The sequence below is a fragment of the Pipistrellus hanaki genome (genome assembly GCF_964339955.1).
Source record: "Pipistrellus hanaki genome assembly, chromosome: 3".
In the NCBI taxonomy this organism is placed as follows: Eukaryota; Metazoa; Chordata; class Mammalia; order Chiroptera; family Vespertilionidae; genus Pipistrellus; species Pipistrellus hanaki.
Window position 1 is genome coordinate 172,338,176 of NC_140505.1, and position 19,498 is coordinate 172,357,673.

General features: G+C 37.6%; 1 protein-coding gene across 2 annotated transcripts in view; it reads right to left on the minus strand.

Moving 5' to 3' along the window:
- Nucleotides 1-6,960: 6,960 nt before the first annotated feature.
- NTN4 (netrin 4) overlaps nt 6,961-19,498 on the minus strand; it is a 104,999-nt gene continuing 92,461 nt past the window's right edge. For both annotated transcript variants that reach the window (XM_084878481.1, XM_084878480.1), the window contains exons 8-10: nt 18,316-18,384; nt 14,234-14,404; nt 6,961-8,382 (exon numbers count right to left, since the gene is read on the minus strand). In XM_084878481.1, coding sequence (XP_084734607.1) covers nt 8,246-8,382; nt 14,234-14,404; nt 18,316-18,384 — 377 coding nt within the window. In that variant the 3' untranslated portion in view covers nt 6,961-8,245. The remainder of the gene's footprint in view (nt 8,383-14,233; nt 14,405-18,315; nt 18,385-19,498) is intronic.

Here is a 19,498-nt window from a genome sequence, read left to right on the forward strand (position 1 = left end):
TTAGGGAGAAAGAGGGAAGTGAGAAACCGGGAAAGTATCTCATTAGAATGATTTATTTCATTTTATCAATCTATCAGTCTTTTGGTGAAGAGTAGCATCTTGACAAGTATGTACAGATACTGTTTAAGGCTGGAGGGAAAGTTGGGAGGTTAGAGTTTTGTGTAGTGTCTTTGTGGAGACTCTGAGAAGTATGAAGACAGTGAGCTCCTGGAAGGAGATTGCCCAAAGTGGATTGAAGAGATATAAAAGACAAATTTAGGTATTTCACAATTCTGTGTAGGCCAGGTTAGAAAGTAGTAGGGTACATAGAAGCTGGAGGGATCTCCTTTAAACTCCCCTTTTCCACCATCTTAGTTCTTGGATAACTATACTAGAACTAATGATTTTGCTATTTATAAAATAACATTTGTGATAAAAGCCAAGTAGACTTATGAGTAGAGAGAGATATATTTGCAGAAACAGAAGTGATGAATAATTCTATGACTTTGCTGAGGCTGTTCTGTAGGACTGTTTAGAGCAGAGTTTCTCAAAGTCTTATCTATGGACCACATGTATCTAGTGCATATTAAAATGCCTGGTGTGTGGGCAGAGATCAACCAATGAACTTGTATGCATATATGCATAACCCATGGACACAGACAATAGGGTGGTGAAGGCCTGGGGTGGGGAGTGGGGGTGTTTTGGAACAGGTCCAACTTCTTTTGGGGGAAAAAGGAGTCATAGGTAATACTTTAAACAATAAAGATTTAAAAAAATGTCTGGCCCTTGTTCTCACCCAGATCTTCTGAAATAGACATTCTGAATAAGGGGCCTGTACTCTGCATTTTAATGAACATGTCCACTGATTTTTATGCATATTATTTGGGAATGATTGGTTTAGAGGTTTCATGAGATTATAGAGGTTAAAAGTATGCGTTCTAGAGATGGGTAAGTCAGGGTTCAAATACTAGCTTTGATTACTTGCTTTACCTTGAACAAGTTATTTAATCTCCTGGTCCTCAGTTTCTACCTAATAATAATACTGACTTCACAAGGTTATTATGTGAAGTCTGAGGAGATAAGTTATGTAAGGTTTAGCACAACACCTGGCACATAATAGCAAAAGTAATAACCATTATTATGATTAGTACATATATTAAAAAACTCTTAGGCAGTGTTTACAGATAGCAAATATTTTATTGACTATGTATTTTATAAAAAATCTAGAGGCCTGGTACATAAAATTTGTGCATGGGGAGAGGGATCCCTTAGCCCAGCCTGAACCCTCAGGGGATGCCCGACTGCTGGTTTGCAGGAGGTGACCAGCGGGGTGATTGCCGGCTGGCTCTATCCCCTGATCACCACTGCTGGTCGTCTCTATCTTGGGGGCGGGGGGGGACACAGATACTCAAACAGGAGTGTCTGCCCCATGGTGGTCAGTGCGCATCATAGCGACTGGTTGCTCTGCCAGTAGTTTTGCCGTTCAGTTGATTTGCATATTAGGGTTTTATTATATAGGATAATTTAGGCTGGCCAATGTGGCTTAGTGGTTGATCGTTGACTTATAAACTGGGAGGTTATGGTTCAATTCCCTGTCAGGGAACATTCCTAGGTTGCAGGCTCAATTGATGTTTCTATCTCTCTCTCCCTTCCTCTCTGAAATCAATTAAAAATCTATTTTAAACGATATTTTAAAATTATCCTATATAATAAAAGGATAAATGCAAATTGACCCTAACAGTGGAATGACTGGGAATGACCAGTTGCTATGATGTGCACTGACCACCAGAGTACAGATGCTCAATGCAGGAACTGCCCTCTGGTGGTCAGTGCACTTCCATAAGGGGAGCACAGTTTAGTCAGAAGCTGGCTCATAGCTGGCCAGCACAGCAGCAGCGCTAAGGATGTCCAGCTAACAGCTTAGGCCCTCTCCCCAGGGAATTGAGCCTAAATCTGCAGATGGACATCCCCTGAGGGCTCCTGGGCTGTGAGAGGGTGCAGGCCAGGCTGAGGGACCCTTCCAGGTGCACAAATTTTTATGCATCAGGCCTTTAGTTTTTCAATATATGGCAAAACCATTGAGGCTGTGGGAAACACCCATATCCTTTTGGCAGGAAATTCCAATAATAGACAATCAGCAAAAATTTATATATGATTAACAAGTGGAGATTGCTTTAACTACCAATGTCTCAACTAAACAATGAATGAATAGCTCCGACCATTCAGAGCAATTAAGGTTGACCAGCCTTCCGGATTCCCTTTTCACATTTCTCTATTAGTGACAATGTTCGGTTTCTGGCAGGAGAAGGAGAGGGGGAGAGAGATGGAAACATTGATGAGAGGGAATCATCATCAACTGGCTGCTTCCTGCATGCCCCCTACTGGGGATCGAACCCACCAACCCAGGCATGTGCCCCCACCAGGAATTTAACCAGGGATCTCTTGGTTCCTGGGGCACCGCTCAAATGTTGAGCCATACCAGCTGGGCAAATGTCTACATTTTTTTATTTCCTCTCTCTCTCTGGTGTAATTACTTCTAATTCATCTTGCAAGCAGGATTGCTCTACATAACAAAAGTCAGAGTGGACAGAATTGATTTGAAATGGGATGCAGTTGAATTTTACAGCTTATTCAGGGTCATTATTGATAAATTCAGGAGTGAACCTTATGGCCCTAGCTGGTTTGGCTCAGTGGATAGAGCATCAGCCTGTGGACTGAAGGGTACTGGGTTTGATTCCAGTCAAAGGCACATGCCAGGGTTGCAGGCTCAATCCCCAGTAGGAGGCAGCCAATCAGTGATTCTCATCATTGATATTTCCATCTCTCTCTCCCTCTCCCTTCCTCTCTGAAATCGATAAAAAATATATATTTTGAAAAAGGAGTGGACCTTATGCCTACACAAAGCTCAGAAAACTAGACCAAGAGCAAAAAAGCAGAGGTAAGAAATGGACTCTTACTATTTCATCTTAGTATAAATTATGGTAAGCAGTATTACCCTAATGACGATGTAACAAAGAGAAAGACATTAGAAAATTACGTAATCACAGAATGGAATATTAGGATACATTATAATATGCAGTATGGAGAAGAAAATGGGAAACATGTTGACCGTTAGTGGACTTCCATCAGTTAGGATCTAAAAGAAACAGGCAATGAGGAAAATAGTGCAGTTGGCATCACCTCACATTCATTCCTTTCTCAAAGCCAGCTCTCATTTTAGTGTTTGAAATGTGAACTCTGAGAGTTAAAATGCCTAAGTTCAAATCCATTTTCCACAGTCAGTATTAGCTGAGAATCCTTGCACAATTTAGTTAGTCTCTCTGTACCTCAATATCCGGGAAATGAATAATAGCGTGCACTTCAGGGGTGCTTAGAAAGAGTCAATAGGAAAATACATATAACTTAGAAAAGTGCCTAGCTTGTGGTAAATTCTTAAGTATTAATTCCTTTTAATGTTATTATCTTATTTTTTATCCACTGAGTTTGAAATCCGTGGTGGTGTTCTGGCTGAGAAGGATGTGTTCAGGAAGTTTCTGGGCAGACCATTTTGCTCATATTGTGAAAATTTGCTGACAGTGGCTATTATTCTTTCAGGAAAGTAAGGTTCTCTGCCTGGCTGCCATTCTCATCTATTCAAATAAATGCACTATAATTTGGTCATTCCTAGTACATCTTGGATATTCTTGCATTTATAAATTAATTCATTACTAGTGATCACACTTTGGGAAATAGCCACTCACCTGTGAGAATATATTAATAAAACTAGAGTTAAATTCAGCGTTTACTAACACCCTCCTTTTACAGAACATACATTTCAAATTTTGAAAATATCTATTTGGCCCAGTGCATATTTCTTTCTTTCTCATGACTAACATTCTGCTTTTTTCATTATTCGGTATATATGAGCTGACTAATAATAAATCTGATAATTTTTTCATTAAAAATGTTGCGGTTCTCAAACTGTTATTAATGCTCAAAAAGTAGAGAAACAAATAAATCACTTTGGTGAAAGTGTAGGAAAGCAAGGACAAGGGCATCGTTTAAAAAAAAGTATTCTCAGATAAATCATTCTTCGAGAGACTTAAAAAAACATGTCATGCAAGACACACCCCTTTGCTTTTATTCCATTTTTATCATACCAATCTCCCTTGCAAAATTGAGGTTGTTCATAAATATTTTCCTTCCAGGCTGTGGGAAATAAGTCTTGAGTAACTTTGGCTCTTTGATAAAATTAGGTTAGGAGACTGCTTATCATTGAAACAATGAACACAAAAGCAATTCAGTCCTGGGGCCTCTGAAAAACTCCTTAGCAGCCCAGGCGGTGCTCCTGCTCCTTGTTCTCAGGCATTCCAGGGGAGTGGCCAAGGGACAGCCAGCACAAGGAATTTTCAAGGTTCTTTTTCCCACCCTTTAGAGTTGATAAGTCTCTGATCATTCAGAAAAGGATTTATTTGGCAAGAATCCAAAGTATCCCAAAGAACTATGTTTATCCATAAGAGGCCTTGCTCTCTGTTTAATATAGCCAGAGGGACATTGCTTTTTGGACTTCTGGTCACATCCCCACAGATTTGACTCATTTAGTGGACACTATTAAAAGATTGTCTTATTACTGAGAATTTCCATTGCATCAAATACTAAATATTAGTAACATTCTTCTCTGGGGAAAATGACGTAATAACAGGGCATAGTCTAGGTTGACCTCAGGCAAATTACACAGAGGTATGTGGAGATTATGCAACTAATCTGCTAACAACCCCACAGTGTAGAGAGAGACTTTCCCAGTACTTTTTGAAGGAAGTATTCAGGTTCATCTGAAGCCATAGATGGAAATTTTATTAGAATCTGTTGCCTTGGTACCGAGATCATTATTTTGAAAGATACCATGGAGGAGATAGTGTACATAGAAGCGTGGCAGAATGATGGAAGGATAGAATGGGAATGGGATGATGGGCTGGCTAGTTTACGCTCCATTTTGTTGTTTACTTTTACAAATGAAGTACACAGGGTTTTCTTTTTTCTTTCCCTTTTTCCACTTTGGAAGCCAAATGATGCTCATAAGAAATTAAAACTGCAGCTAAAATGCTGCAAGTGATTGAGAATCAAAACCTTAAGAAATTGCAGACTGTTGCCGAAACCGGTTTGGCTCAGTGGTAGATCATCGGTCTGTGGACTGAAAGGTCCCGGGTTCGAATGTGGTCAAGGGCATGTACCTTGGTTGCAGGCACATCCCAGGTAGGGGGTGTGCAAGAGGCATCTGGTCGATGTTTCTCTCTCATCGACGTTTCTAGCTCACTATCTCTCTCCCTTCCTCTCTGTAAAAAAAAATCAATAAAATATATTAAAAAAAAAAAAAAAGAAAAGAAAAAAAAAGAAAAGAAATTGCAGACTGTCGAATTACAGCGGGGAGGGTAGGGAGATCTGGGGGAGATAATAGATCAACTGAAGGACTTGTATGCATGCATATAAATACAACCAATGGACACAAAACTCTGGGGAGGGATGGTATGTATGAGGGGGGGGGTTAATGTTAAAATATGTACACAGATAATAATTTAATAAAAAAATTAAAAAAAAACCAAAAAACCTTAAGAAATAATTATACCAAGGACCTAATTTTGGGAGTGTTGCCAGAAAAGGTGCTTAAAAGAGCATCTAAGAGAGAGAGGACTGGGAAGATATATTTAGGCTGAACAATTTGGTAAACAATCAAAATTAAATATTTAGTTATAATTTTCCTTGAACTTGCTTTTAAAACAATTGATTGCATTTTAATTATTTTTTAAAAAACAAATTACACATGTAGTACATGATCAACAGAAGAAAGTAAAACAGTACAGATATAAGCAAAATAAAAAAGGAAAAATTTTCCTCCTTCTTTCCTCTACAAGGGCAAATACTGTTACGTATAACCCTGCTATCTTGACCTTTTAAAACACTGTATGTATTATAAATGTGTTTTGGAATGGTGGCTAATACAATATGTATTGTTCTCTCAGGAATATAGACATATTTTTTTCTCTCAGGAATATAGACATATTTCTATTCTTTAAAAAAAATAGACAATTGTGTTTTTTAAAATGGTTAGCTATTTTATTATTTTTTTTAAAAAATATATTTTATTGATTTTTTACAGAGAGGAAGGGAGAGAGATAGAGAGCTAGAAACGTCGATGAGAGAGAAACATCGACCAGCTGCCTCTTACACACCCCCTACCGGGGATGTGCCCGCAACCAATGTACATGCCCTTGACCGGAATCGAACCTGAGACCTTTCAGTCCGCAGACGGACTCTCTACCACTGAGCCAAACCGGTTTTAGCAAAAATGGTTAGTTATTTTAAATAAAGTGAAATGGAAAAGAAGGCAAGTTGGCAATTTTGAAACTTAAGTTTTATATTTGATGTATTTAAAATATTTTTCTTGGTATGAATTACTTACCAACATATTTTATAAGTTGCTTGTAAATGATATCATACTAGATAAGTATTCTACCTACTAACATAAGATAGGAGTAGGAAAGCAGCTGAGACCTGCTACAGGTGATAAATGTAGATATTATTAGAAAATGTATAGTATAATTACAATTCTATAAAAGATATGTATACTAGTATGCATAAAAACAACCTAGTAGTATAGAAATTAAAAGCCAACAGCTGTTATCACAGGATGGCTGAAATATAGATATTTTTCCTTATTATAGTTTTCTGTATTTTCAACAATGAACTTTTATTATGTTTAGAATTAGTTAAAAGGAAAATGCAATATAAAAATGCAAGGCATCTGATAAAAATTTATGTCTAAGCACTATAGAAGCTAAACTCATCTGAATTGACATCCACTCCATCCCCAAATCCCATAGTAACAGAGTAGAAGCACTAGGCCCTAGGTTGATTTTCTTAATTTAAGGAATTAGGTTTGAGTTCCCTCATTAGAGGAGGTAATCTTTAGCATTATTCAGAGTTGATCAGAAAAAGAGACAAAAATCAGGAGATAATATTTCTTTATTACATATTAAAAAATTAACAAAGCAATATATATACACATATATATTTTGCAAGTCCACAGGACTTCAGGAAAAATATATGTTCTGTATGTGAAATTAATGTGGTACTGTGGTTCATGTTTTGTATATTCAAATACAGAAGAAACTATATATAGAGTGATTATACATGGGTACAGAAGATGAATAATAATAAAAAACTGTAATTTTGTGAACTATCACATACACTGTGTCAAAAAAAATGAGTAAATATAAATGACCATATACTGTTAATAAAGAAAAGGAAGAAACTTTCAATATTCATGTTTAAATACTAAAACACAAAAATAAAACAAATTCTGTGTCTATAAGAATTTTTGAAGTGTATACAGTGCATTGCAAATAAATGAGCCCTTTAAAATTTAAAGTCCATTTCCTCTTTACCAAAGCATATTTTTATACTTAAGATTTCTTTCTCTTATTTTAAAGTCTCTTTCTGTTTATAAAAATGATTCATCATGGCCAATATCTCTGGAATCTAATCTCTAGCCTGAAGCTGAGACTTCATGCAAACATATTCTCCTTTAAGGTTGTATCTTCACATATTTTCTCCAAGTATTCAGAGTCAAATAGTACAACTTCCTTTATCTGGTCATGTTTGTCCACATTCAGTGGCAGTGCTTCTGTTTCAGTAGGCTTTCTCACACACGCCCTTTTCTTTTTTTTTTTTTTTTTTTTTTGCTGTCAACAGCGTCTCCCAACTCACACAACACAAGTGATAGGTAGTAAAGTGCTTTATACAGAGAAATACTATATAAATGTGGAGAGGTTCCTCTTAACACGCCACAGGCCAAAGTTCACACACATCACACAAGAGAAGGCTCTTTTTAAGAGACACCTTTTCTGATAGAAGGGTTGGGATTCCTTAAAATCTTATTAATTAAAGTAAGTAACATCCAAAGCTGGGAGAAGTCCTTGTTATATTTATTGCCCTTAATGGATTATTGTTAAATATCATACTGCTATTAAAAGATTCTTAATAGCTATGAATTTCAGAATCAATTCTATAGAAAACAGGTATCAGCATAGATTTTTTTTTTTCATTTCTCTTTATGAAACAAAGTGTATTTAAACATGGGCCCAAAGAGATAGACAAGGCCCATGCATTGGAACATTTCTATACATTTTGGCACTTAAAAATATTCCAGTTTCATTATTGAGTTCTCCTTTCCACCAAGCTTGTGTTTTATCCATAGAGAAGTGCCATTATGTGCCATACACCTTTATTGCTACTTGCACTCTCTTTTTAAAATATCCATGACTTTTCTACCAAGAGATGGTTTCCAGCGCTGAACAAAACTTTTCATATTCACAATTAGTTTGCCTGTTCTTACATCCTCATGTCCTGCTACAAGGTACTCCAAACCTAAAAGAGAACAAAAGGAGCTATATAGTATCATAATTTATTGAAGGGGAGATGTGATTTCAGCAGTTTTATGTATGCATAGTTAATGGTTTTATATATTCAAGGTTGGAATTGGGAGCAATTCTATATAATTAAAGCCTAATATGCTAAGCATCTGGTCATCTGGTCTTCCATTCAGCCAATCAAAGCGTAATATGCTAATGATACACTAAGGCTGCTCAACTGCTAGCTATGACATGCACTGACCACCAGGGGGCAGACAGTCGACCAGTCAACCAGTCTCTATGATGTGCACTGACAACCAGGGGGCAGTGCTTTCACTGGTAGGTTAACTCGCTGCTGGGGTCCGGCTAATTGGGACTGAGCGAGATGAGCTAGACATACCCTGGAGCCTTCCCTGGGTCCCTTGGAAACTGGCCAACCTCCTGCGTCCCTCCCCAGCCCTGATCATGCACCAGTGGAGTCCCTCAGCCTGGCCTGCACCCTCTCACAATCCAGGACCTCTCGGGGGATGTCAGAGAGCGGTTTTGGCCCAATCTCACAGGACAGGCCGAGGGTCCCCACTGGTGCACAAATTTATGCATCGAGCCTCAAGTAGGCAATAACAGCTAACATGTAAGAAGCATTTATTAAGTGGTTTACATGTATTATTTCATTAATCTTGAAAATAACCTTATAAGTAGGTATTATTTTTCTTCTTGTTTTACAAATGAGGAAATGGAGGCTTGGCATGATCAAGAACTTGTTCTGTGTCTCTCAGTGGTAGCAGCATTTTGACTTAAGCTCAGGTCTGTCTGATTTCAGAACTGTTTACTCTATACTATACCACCCTCTATGGTAAAGAATAGGTTTCCATGGGCACTTAACATATTGCTATAAATCAGTATTTCTTGGGGACTCACTATGTGTGATAGTGTATAGTAAGGAGAATTTAACGAAAGTTTAAAGACTATTTGGGAAAACATATCAGAAGAGAGCTATGGGTTATACAAAATAGCATATACTTCCTAAAGTTGATGTGCTTTTGGAATATAGGAGGTCTGTTTGTTATACATTTAAAAAAAGATTTTTTTGTTGTTGTTGTTAATCTTCACTTGATATTTTCCCATTAATTTTTAAGGAGACTATAAAATTGAGGGAAAGACAGAAAGAAACTTCTGTGTAAGAGAAACACATTGATTGGTTGTTTCCTGCATGAGCCCTGGCCAGGGCTCAGGCCAGGGAGGAGTCTGCAACCAAGGTATGTGCCCTTGACTGGAATCAAACCTGGGACTCTTTGGTCTGCAGGCTGAAGCTCTATCCACTGAACCAAATCAGCTAGGGCTAAAAAAAGATATTTTTATTAATTTCAGAGAGGCAGGGAGAGACAAATAGAACATCAATGATGAGAAGGAATCTGCATGCCCTTTACTGGGGATCAAGCCTGCAACCTGGGCATGTATCCTGACTGGTTCATGTTTGATGCTAAAACACTGAGTAACACTGGCCAGGCTATTTGTTATACTTTTTTTTTTTAAAAATGGTGAGAACTGGCCAGATCTGGAACTGACTTTGTAATTCAAAATTCTTCTCAGGCTAACACAGACATAAAATAAAAAGACAATCTCATTATCTATATGTTAATAAAAAGAAATATGATAATCTCCCTCAGTAGACATTTATAGTAATATCAATATTGCTATTTTTCATTAATATTATAGAACACAGCAATAAGTAATTATGTTTATAAAAGAAAAATTTCCAGCCCAGCTAGCATGGCACAGTGGTTGAGGTCTACCTATGATCCAGGAAGTCACAGTTCAATTTCTAGTCAGGGCATATAATTGTGTTGTAGGCTTGCTCCCCAGAAGAGGGTGTGCAGGAGGCAGCCAATTGATGTTTTTCTCTTATCGATGTTTCTATCTCTCTAAAATCAATAAAAATATATTTAAAAAAAAACAACAATCTCAACTCTAGCTATCTTAACTTAGTGGATAGTGCATCGGCCTGTGGACTGAAGTGTCCCAGTTCAATTCTGGTCAAGGGCACATGCCCAGATTGCAAGTTTGATCCCCAGTAGGGGGCATGCAGGAGGCAGCTAGTCAATGATTCTCTCTCATCATTCGTGTTTCTATCTCTCTCTTCCTCTCCCTCTCTGAAATCAATAAAACAAACAAACTTCAAATTAAGAGAAAATATTAGATGTTAAAACTCAATTGAAAATTTCAATTTAAACTCATGGTTTTAAAAAATATATATGTATACTTGTTTGTTCATGGAAATAGCCTAGAAAAATGTCATTCAGTGAAATTATAGATTCAGGAAAGGATTACCAATTGGTGTTAAAATCATTAAATGAGTGGTTAATGGGACACTTGATATTTATATAGTGATTCAGTAACACAACTTGTATTATTTTTTAGTCTCACAAGGGAAAACAGCTCTGGTCAGTGGCTCAGTTTGTGGAATGTGGTCCCATGTGCCCAAAGATTGCCAGTTTGGTTCACAGTCAGGGCATATACCCAAGTTGCAGGTTCCATCCCCGTCGGGGTGCTCACTAGAGGCAACGATCAATGTTTCTCTCATATTGATGTTTCTATTTCTCCCTTTTCATTCCTCTCTCTAAAATCAATTAAAAAAAAATTTTTTTTTTTTTAAGGGAAAACAAAATAGCCCAATGGAGAGATCAGACTTTTATCACTCTCACTCAAGTGTCAGTTTAGCAACACTGATAGTGCGTCATCAGGTGCTATGTGTCTTCTGATATTATTTGACACAAAGTACCCAACATGAAGTATATAACACAAAGTGTAATGAATTCAAGCCAAAAATGTTTATCTTGACTCTAGCAAGCTTTTCTTTAAAGGTTACATAAAATATTGAAGGTATAGGGACAAGCTAAATGACACCACAAGGAACCAACTAGACAAACATAGAAGGGTAAGGTAGTCTAGGACAACTGGCCTGGTTTCTTAAAGAATAACAATTTTTTTCAACAATAATAAAAGGAAACTGTACTTGAATAAAAGAGACTTGAAGAACTTAAAATCCAGATAGTATGTATCCAAGCAAGGATAAACCACCTCAAAAGGACATTTTGGGATTTGTTGGGAAATTGGGATATGGTCTGAGAATTAGATTATATGAAAATAAACTAAAATTGAAGATAAAGATCATTAACTGAATAAAGAGGGCTACATATATTATGATTTTATCTTGGTTAAAAAATATGACATGTTTGTGTACAAAAAAAGATCTGGAAGGATTTTCACTGAGATATTAACAGAGATTATCTCTGGAGGGCAGAAATGTGAAATTTAAAAATTTCCCCAAAATTTCTATACCTGTAATATATTTAAATATTGCTTCTTTTATAACAATAAAAGGATTATTTTAAATGTTTATTGAAACAAGTCAATCCTAAATTAAAGATAGCTATGATGGTGTTTTCACAAAAAGAGAAATAAAAGGAAAATAATGACATAGAAAGGTTTAGACATTGAGGAGCACAAATGTATGATGGATTATAAGGTATTTAAATTCTTTAAAGGGTTACCTTAGCTTTTGCATGAGAAAGAATCCCAATCCTGCAGGATACTCAACCAACTGAGAGCCACACTGGCCAGGGCTTAAATGCTAGTTTTGACATTCTAAAACATAAAATTAATGAATGACTAAAAGCATACATGAATATAGGAATGGATGAATTTGCAGGGATGCCAAATTAGATTGCTCTTTTTCAAAAGTAGCAAAGGAAGCAAGTTGGCCTGTTAAGGTTTCAGAATTTTCTTATCAGCTTTCTTTGCTCTTAGCTATTGAACTTGTAAAAATGGAAAAACAAAGTGAAATGAAAGAGTGTCTGGTTTTGCTTTGGCAAGTTCCAGTGTTTTCTTCAAAGTGAGTAAACATGTTTTCAAGAATTCTTTGAATAATTGTGCTTATGTTTTCAATTGTGATGAACTCAGTTGATTCCTTGACTGTTTGGCAGAAATCTGATTAGGAAGTATAGTTCACTTCCTGGAGAGTGGCTCAAATGGTCAAAGCTTTTGTTTTCAACGTCTGGCTAAAAAACTGAGTGGATTATTTTTTTCTTCCTTTGCCATGATAGTAGAAAGTGCTTATAGGAAGAGCCCCTGTGCCAAAATTGTTGGGAAATAGAACACAGATTAATGACTCTTTATTTCCTGTATTAAAAAATCCAAGATTCTAAAAAAAATTTTTTTAAATTAAAAAAATCCAAGATTCTGATTACTTAATTTGTTCTTTGAAACAATATTTATTTAAAATATTTTCTTTTTCCATTTTTAAAAATTTAAATTAATTTAAATGAAATACTGAAGGTGTAAAAAAGGTGTGAACAGCTATTTAACAGTAGAAATATAGTCAAGAATTGTATATCATTGTTTAGACAGTTTGGGTTGAGGTAGATATTTTATTGATAGTTTCTCTCTCTCAGTTATGTTTATTTTCCTCAAATTTATGTGTCAAAGATCACAAACGACTTCTTAATAATATAACTGTGGTTTTCTGGACATATACTTGGAAGGAATTATATCCGGAAGAGAAATTATGCACTTGTTTGAACAGTGCCTTTGAGACACAGAGGGCAACTACACAATGGAAATATAAAGGATTTTTTAAAAATTGTGCTCTGGATGGTGTGGCTCAGTTGGTTGAGCATTGTCCCATGCATAGAAAGGTCTCTGGTTTGATTCCCAGTTGGGGCACATGCCCAGGTTGCAGATTCAGTCCCCGGTGGGGGTACAGAAGGGAGGAAACCAACAAATTGGTGTTTCTCTCTCTCTTTCCCTATTGCTCTAAAAACATTTAAAATCAATAAAAACATTTTAAAAGTTATTTGCTCTGTCCAATGCTACAGAGTGGTTAGAATGTCAGCCATTGCACCAAAGGTCTTGGGTTCGGGATCTGATCAAGGGCACGTATCTGGGTTGCAGGTTTGATCCTCAATTGACATGTCTCTCTTATATTGATGTTTCTCTCTCCCCTCACCCCTTCCTTTTCACTCTCTCTGAAAATTAATAGAAAAATGTCCTGGGGTGAGGATTAACACTACCAACAGAAAGAAGTTATTTGTTTTTCTAGAACTTACTATCTGGAAACTATGTTACTATTATTGAGGTACTAATGGTAGGTAATGGGGACACTATGATAAAAAAATCTAAATCCTGTCCTCAAACTTAATGAGGAAGACAGTAAAATAAGCAGTTTATGACACAGTATGACAATTGTCCTTATATAGTGTAAAGGTATGAATCCCTGCAAATTCCACTGCACTTTAAGTTTCTCTAAGATTCTACAAGGCTTGTTTGTCTATTTGTTGGCTTGTTTGTCTATTTCTGCTGTTTCTAGTTTAAAATCAGAATGATCATTTAATGAAAAATAAGATGCTAACTTGAGAGTTGTTTTCTATCCAGGAGAAACAGATGCTTCTCATGCAGTAGTAGAAATGAATTCAATATTATTTGCACAGATGGAATTTTGCATTTGAACTTCCTTTGGGAATAAGTTCTACCCAGGGCATCGTAATAGGACCTAGCTTTCAGATAAAGTGTTAGTAGCAGATAAATTCATGAAAGTGTTTTCTATGCTACTGACACCTGGAACCAATCTGAGACTTCTCTTTTAGGGCAGAGAATATTATATTGCTGGATTTTAAAGTATTATACTTTAATACAGCACCTGGAAGAGAAATCGTTTTTTGATGTCAGTTCAAAGAATTCCATTTGGGCTTTCCCCAGAATTCAGATGTGAAAAAGATGCTTTTTGCATAGTTTATTTAGGTTGTGGTTCAGAGAATGTAAGACAAACAGCAATTCAGCAGAGAGAAAGTAGAAAAAAATCTAATGCTCACCAGGATTGAGGATTGGACAAGTGCAGCCTCTGTTAGTCCATGATTCTGGATATAATGTTCGCTTTCCTCGTAAAATTTTCAATTTGGTAGATTTTAAGACTTTTTTAATCTTCACACTGACCTCAGCATGAGATCCTTTATCATGAGCTGATAAAATCTTTATTTTTAGCACTGTAACAACACAATTTCCAAAGTCAAAATGCATAAAATTTCATATCATCTTTTGATATTTGAACAACTTAAATATGCACTTCAGAGTATAATGGAAAAGTGAATTAATGATGTATCATTAGGCTCAGCATTTATATAAACTATACTCTTCTTTTTTAGACATTTACAACTGCTACTCATTTCCATATCACTACTCTAAAAGAATATCAGCCATTTGCCTACTGCAAGTATAATCTTAAACACATTCACCTATCAACTAAATAGAATGATGTGTAGGAGGTAGAATTGTTATCATGATTTTAATTTAAATTCTAATTCCATTATACTGTTTTGGTTGATTATGTATAAAGTTATGACAAAGAGCAAATGTTACTACCAGGTTATATTTAAGTATTCTAAAGGGATTAAATAATGCTATTGATTATTTAATCTTCTTCCTCTGGTGTAAAATGCAAGCTGACTGGGGTTAGGGAGGCTGTCCTATATGATGGCAGAGCTCCAGTATTTTATATGACTCATAATTCCATTATACTCTAAGATCAATGAAATAGATGGGGGAGGTGTTAAGTAATGGAATAAATTGGGGTGGGAGAGAAAGTAAACCTAAGGATCAGTGGATGCAGTATTCTATATTACTAGATAGTTCCTACTATATTTTGATGAAAGATTGTGTGTAATGAGAGAACCCTATCCTGGCTGGTCCCATATCCATATGACTATTAGAAAGCTGTCTTTTTAGAAACACCAAGTTTTAGACTCTGAATGGGTCTTAAGAGCTCATCCAATTTTGTTTTATGTATAAGGAAGCAAGTTTTAAGAAATTAAGTGAACTGCTCATGTTTTCATGATTTGTTGTTTAGAGATAGAGTTTGGACTAGAATCCTGATAGGATAATTGTATGAAAGGTATATAGCATAGTGCCTCACACATAGCCATGTTCAATAGCTATTTTTGGCATTTTAGGGTATTTTTTCACTAGACTGAAAACTCAGGGAATTTGTCTATTCACAATACTAGCTCAAGAAATATTTGCTAAAGGAATGATCAAATAAATCAAGTTTTCCCTTATTAAGGTAGAGAATGGGGTGGAACCATTCCTCCCTCTTTCCCAAGACTATAGGTGTATAGTACTTAATAAAATCAAGGTATTTAATTAGATTATTAAGAGCATTCAAATTCTCCTAAGCAGAAAGTACTATAGTTGTATTAAAAGATGCCAATGTGGTTGTTTGTAAATTCAGTCAGAGAGCTACTGAATCTATGTGATAATGAAAACCAGTTGATATTTCCACTGAACTGACTGACTTTGAAACTAAATGGGCATTTTTTTTTTCTTTTTTGCTTTTAATAATAAATACAATTCCTTCTAAGTAAATACTTTTCCTTATTAGGCACTATATATTTCAAAAGTTTTATTCTATTATTTAGTCAAGTTGGCTGATGAAAGGGAAGAAATATGCATGTAATTTTAGATAAGATTTATGAGGTTTTTAACATTTACTTTTTTATCTCTTATGAGATTAAATACAATGTTATCAAGAACTTAAACATTTGGTTTCAGAAATCATGACTTAAATTTTTCTCTTCATTGTAATGCACATTTCAGGCCCTATAAGTTATGGAACAATAAAAAGCCCAGACACTAGTTAAAGATAGTTGGCAAACCCTAGCCATTTGGCTCACTGGATATATCGTTGACCTGTGGACTGAAGGGTCCTGGGCTCAATTCCAGTTAAGGGCACATGCCCGGGTTACAGGCTTGGGCTGTGGGCTCGATCCCCAGTAAGGGGCATTTCTTTTCTTTTCTTTCATTTCAGAGGAAGGGAGAGGGAGAGAGAAATAGAAACAACAATGATGAGAGAGAATCATTGATTGGCTGCTTCCTGCACGACCCCCAACCCCCACTAGGAATTGAGCCCACAACCTGGCCATAATCCCTGACCAGGAATTGAACCATGACCTCTTGGTTCATAGGTTGGCACACAACCACTGAGCCATGCCAGCTGGGCTAACCATTGATGTTTCTATCTCTCTCTCCTCTCCCTTCCTCTCTGAAATCAATAATAAAATAAAATAAAATAAAATAAAATAAAAATAAAATAAAATAAAATAAAAGAATATGTTCACAAGATCAGATATCCTTAATATTTAATATTTAATGGTAAACATAAAGTTACTTAGAATTAGAAGGTAGTAACAGTCTGTATTTAGGGCAGTGACATTTTCTTTATATGCTGCATTTTCCTGGTATTTGAAAGATAGAGAAACAGAATATACATAGAAAGTAGGGAAAAAAACTCAGGCAGTCAGCTCATCTCAGCATATATATCCTCTTACTCTTCAGAAATATATATTCTCTTCCTCCTCTCTACCATTTACTGAGCATCTAGTAAGTGTAAGTTAATGTGCTTTTCAAAAATCTCATTTTATGAGGAAGGTAGCATCATCTCTATTTTACAGATAAGAAAGTCTGTAGAGGTTAAGTTACCCACTCCATAAACTAGAAATGAAACCCATATAGGTCTGAACCCAATGTCTGAGCTCTTGAAATACTGCCTTATGAAATACTGCTTCAAATTGAGTTCTGCCTTATATTACCTATAAACTGCTACAGGAATTGTCCAAGTGGCTGGAGACTTCCCTTTTAGATTACTAAAACAGGAAGCATTCATAAGAAAGGATTATATGTCATTTTGTTTTTCTTTTTGTTCTTTGCTTCTTCTCCTTATAATATGACTAGAGGCCCAATGCACGAAATTGTGCAAGAGTAGGTCTTCCTTCCCCCGGCTGCCTGCACGAGTTTCCCTCTGGTACCTGGGATTCGGACTTCCCCCGCAGAGGGAGGCTGTGCCCACCCGCCGCAGCCTGCCAGTTGGTGGCCTGGGCCTCTTTCTGCGGGGTGATCATGGGGCAATGGTTGGGCTCCTGACCCTAGTGGGTGTCATAGTTTGGTCTTGGATGGTCGTCCGGAAGGTTGTTCCACTGTTTAGCCATCTGGTCTAATTAGCATATTATGCTTTTATTATTATAGATAACCTTGCCTTTGCTCTATAAGCCTCCTAGCCTCACCAGGGCATTTGACACCAACTCCATTAGGAAAATCAAGGCCAAGACCAGAATACTGTGCTTAATATCCTATATAATAAAAACCTAATATGCTAAGCGTCTGATTGTTCGGTTGGCCTTCAACCAATCAAAGTGTGATATGCTAATGATATGTTAAGGCCACTCAACCACTCATTATGACTTGTACTGACCACCAGAGAGCAGATGCGCCAACTGGTAGGTTAGTTTGCTGCTGAGGTCCAGCTGATCAGGACTGAGCAAGAAGGGCCAGACATGCTCTGGAGCCCTCCTGTGGTCCCTACCTGGCTGGCCAATCTTCTGCATCCATCCCTGACCCTGATTGTGCCAACAGTGGGGTCTCTCAGGCTTGCCTGTGCCCTCTTGTAATCCGGGACTCCTCGGGGGATGTCAGAGAGTTGGTTTTGGCTGGATCCTGCTCAATGCAGGAGCTGTTCCCTAGTGGTCAGTGCTCTCCCACAGGGGGAAGCACTGCTCAGCCAGAAGCCAGGCTCACAGCTGGTGAGTGCAGTGGTGGTGGCAGGAGCCTCTCCCGCCTCTGCAGCAGCACTAAGGATGTCTGACTGCTGGCTTAGGCCCACTCCCCATGGGAATGGGCCTAAGCCAGCAGTCAGACATTCCCTGAGGGTGCAGGCCTGGCTGAGGTACACCCCTCCTCCCTTCCCCCACTGGGTGCACGAATTTTGTGCACCAGGCCTCTAGTTATTATATAAGACTAATGTTTTAACATTTTGAGAATGTCATATGCCAGGCCTCCCATTTTCTAGGAAACTCTTTATACTTAGTTTGAATAGACTCTCAGAAACATTCAAGGACTTTAGACTCACCATATGAATATTTCATTCCACAGAATGCCTTGGAGTTTCCCAAAACCTGTTCCTTACATTCACATTTACCTACAGAAATAAAACGAGAAATTATGTTAGTTAGAAACAGAGAGAAAAAAAAGTCATCAAGTAAATCCAGGTAGCATAACTCTTTATGACTTGCGTGATTCATACAATATCATCCACAAATACTAAGAAACCATGAAAAGTCATTCAAGAGAAATAGTCACTGCCTTGGCCTGTGTGGCTCAGTTGGTTGAGCATTGACCTTTTCATGGAAATGTCACCAGTTTTACTTGGTCAGGGCACATGCCTGGGGTTGTGGACTCGATCCCCAGCAGGGGGCATGGGGGAGGCAGCTAATTAATATTTCTCTCTCCCTCTCCCTTCCTCTCTTTCTCTAAAACCAATAAAAATATATTAAAAAGAGAGAGAAATAGTCACTCTGAATTGAATTCATCATTATCCAGTGAAGCAATGACCTAAGAGAAATACAGAAATGTAGAAATACTGATATATTTTAATGCTTGCAATTGATGAGATACTAGTAAATATAGTCCATGCTAATGGAATGGAACAACTAATAGATAACTTATAGAAAAACAATTATCCTATCTAATAAAAGAGTAAAATGCAAATTAACTATCACTCCGTGTCAAAAATGGCAGCACCCATAACAGCCAGGGCAGACGCTGGCAGTGGCGCCCCAGCAACGTCAACCCAGAGTTCGATTCTTGGTTGCAGAGGAAGGGGAGGGGCCTCTGACCAGAACCCAGCATCCTTGCCCTGCTGCATGGAGGGAGGGAAGGAAGGGGCCTCTTGACTGAGGCCTGGGTGAGCGATGCTGGGCTTGTGGTAACATGAGACCAGTGTCCCCACCCCAGCAGTGCGGAGGGAGGGGAAGACCTAGAAAAATGGATCTTCCCAGTTCCTGACACCGAGGGAACTCTATGGGTGCTGGGGTCCTCTGCCTGCAGACCCCAGTCACAGCCTGGTAGCCCCAGTCACAGACTGGAAGCCCCCTGCCCATAGTGCGGACTCAGCCAGCATGGAGCTGCAGCGGGGTGGGGGTAAGGTTCCGGTGGGCGCACCATAGACATCAAATCGCTGCAGGCGCGCCCCCCACTGCACTCGCAAGTAGTACAGTATAAGGGACAGCTCCTGAAGCTCAGCTCCCAAGGTA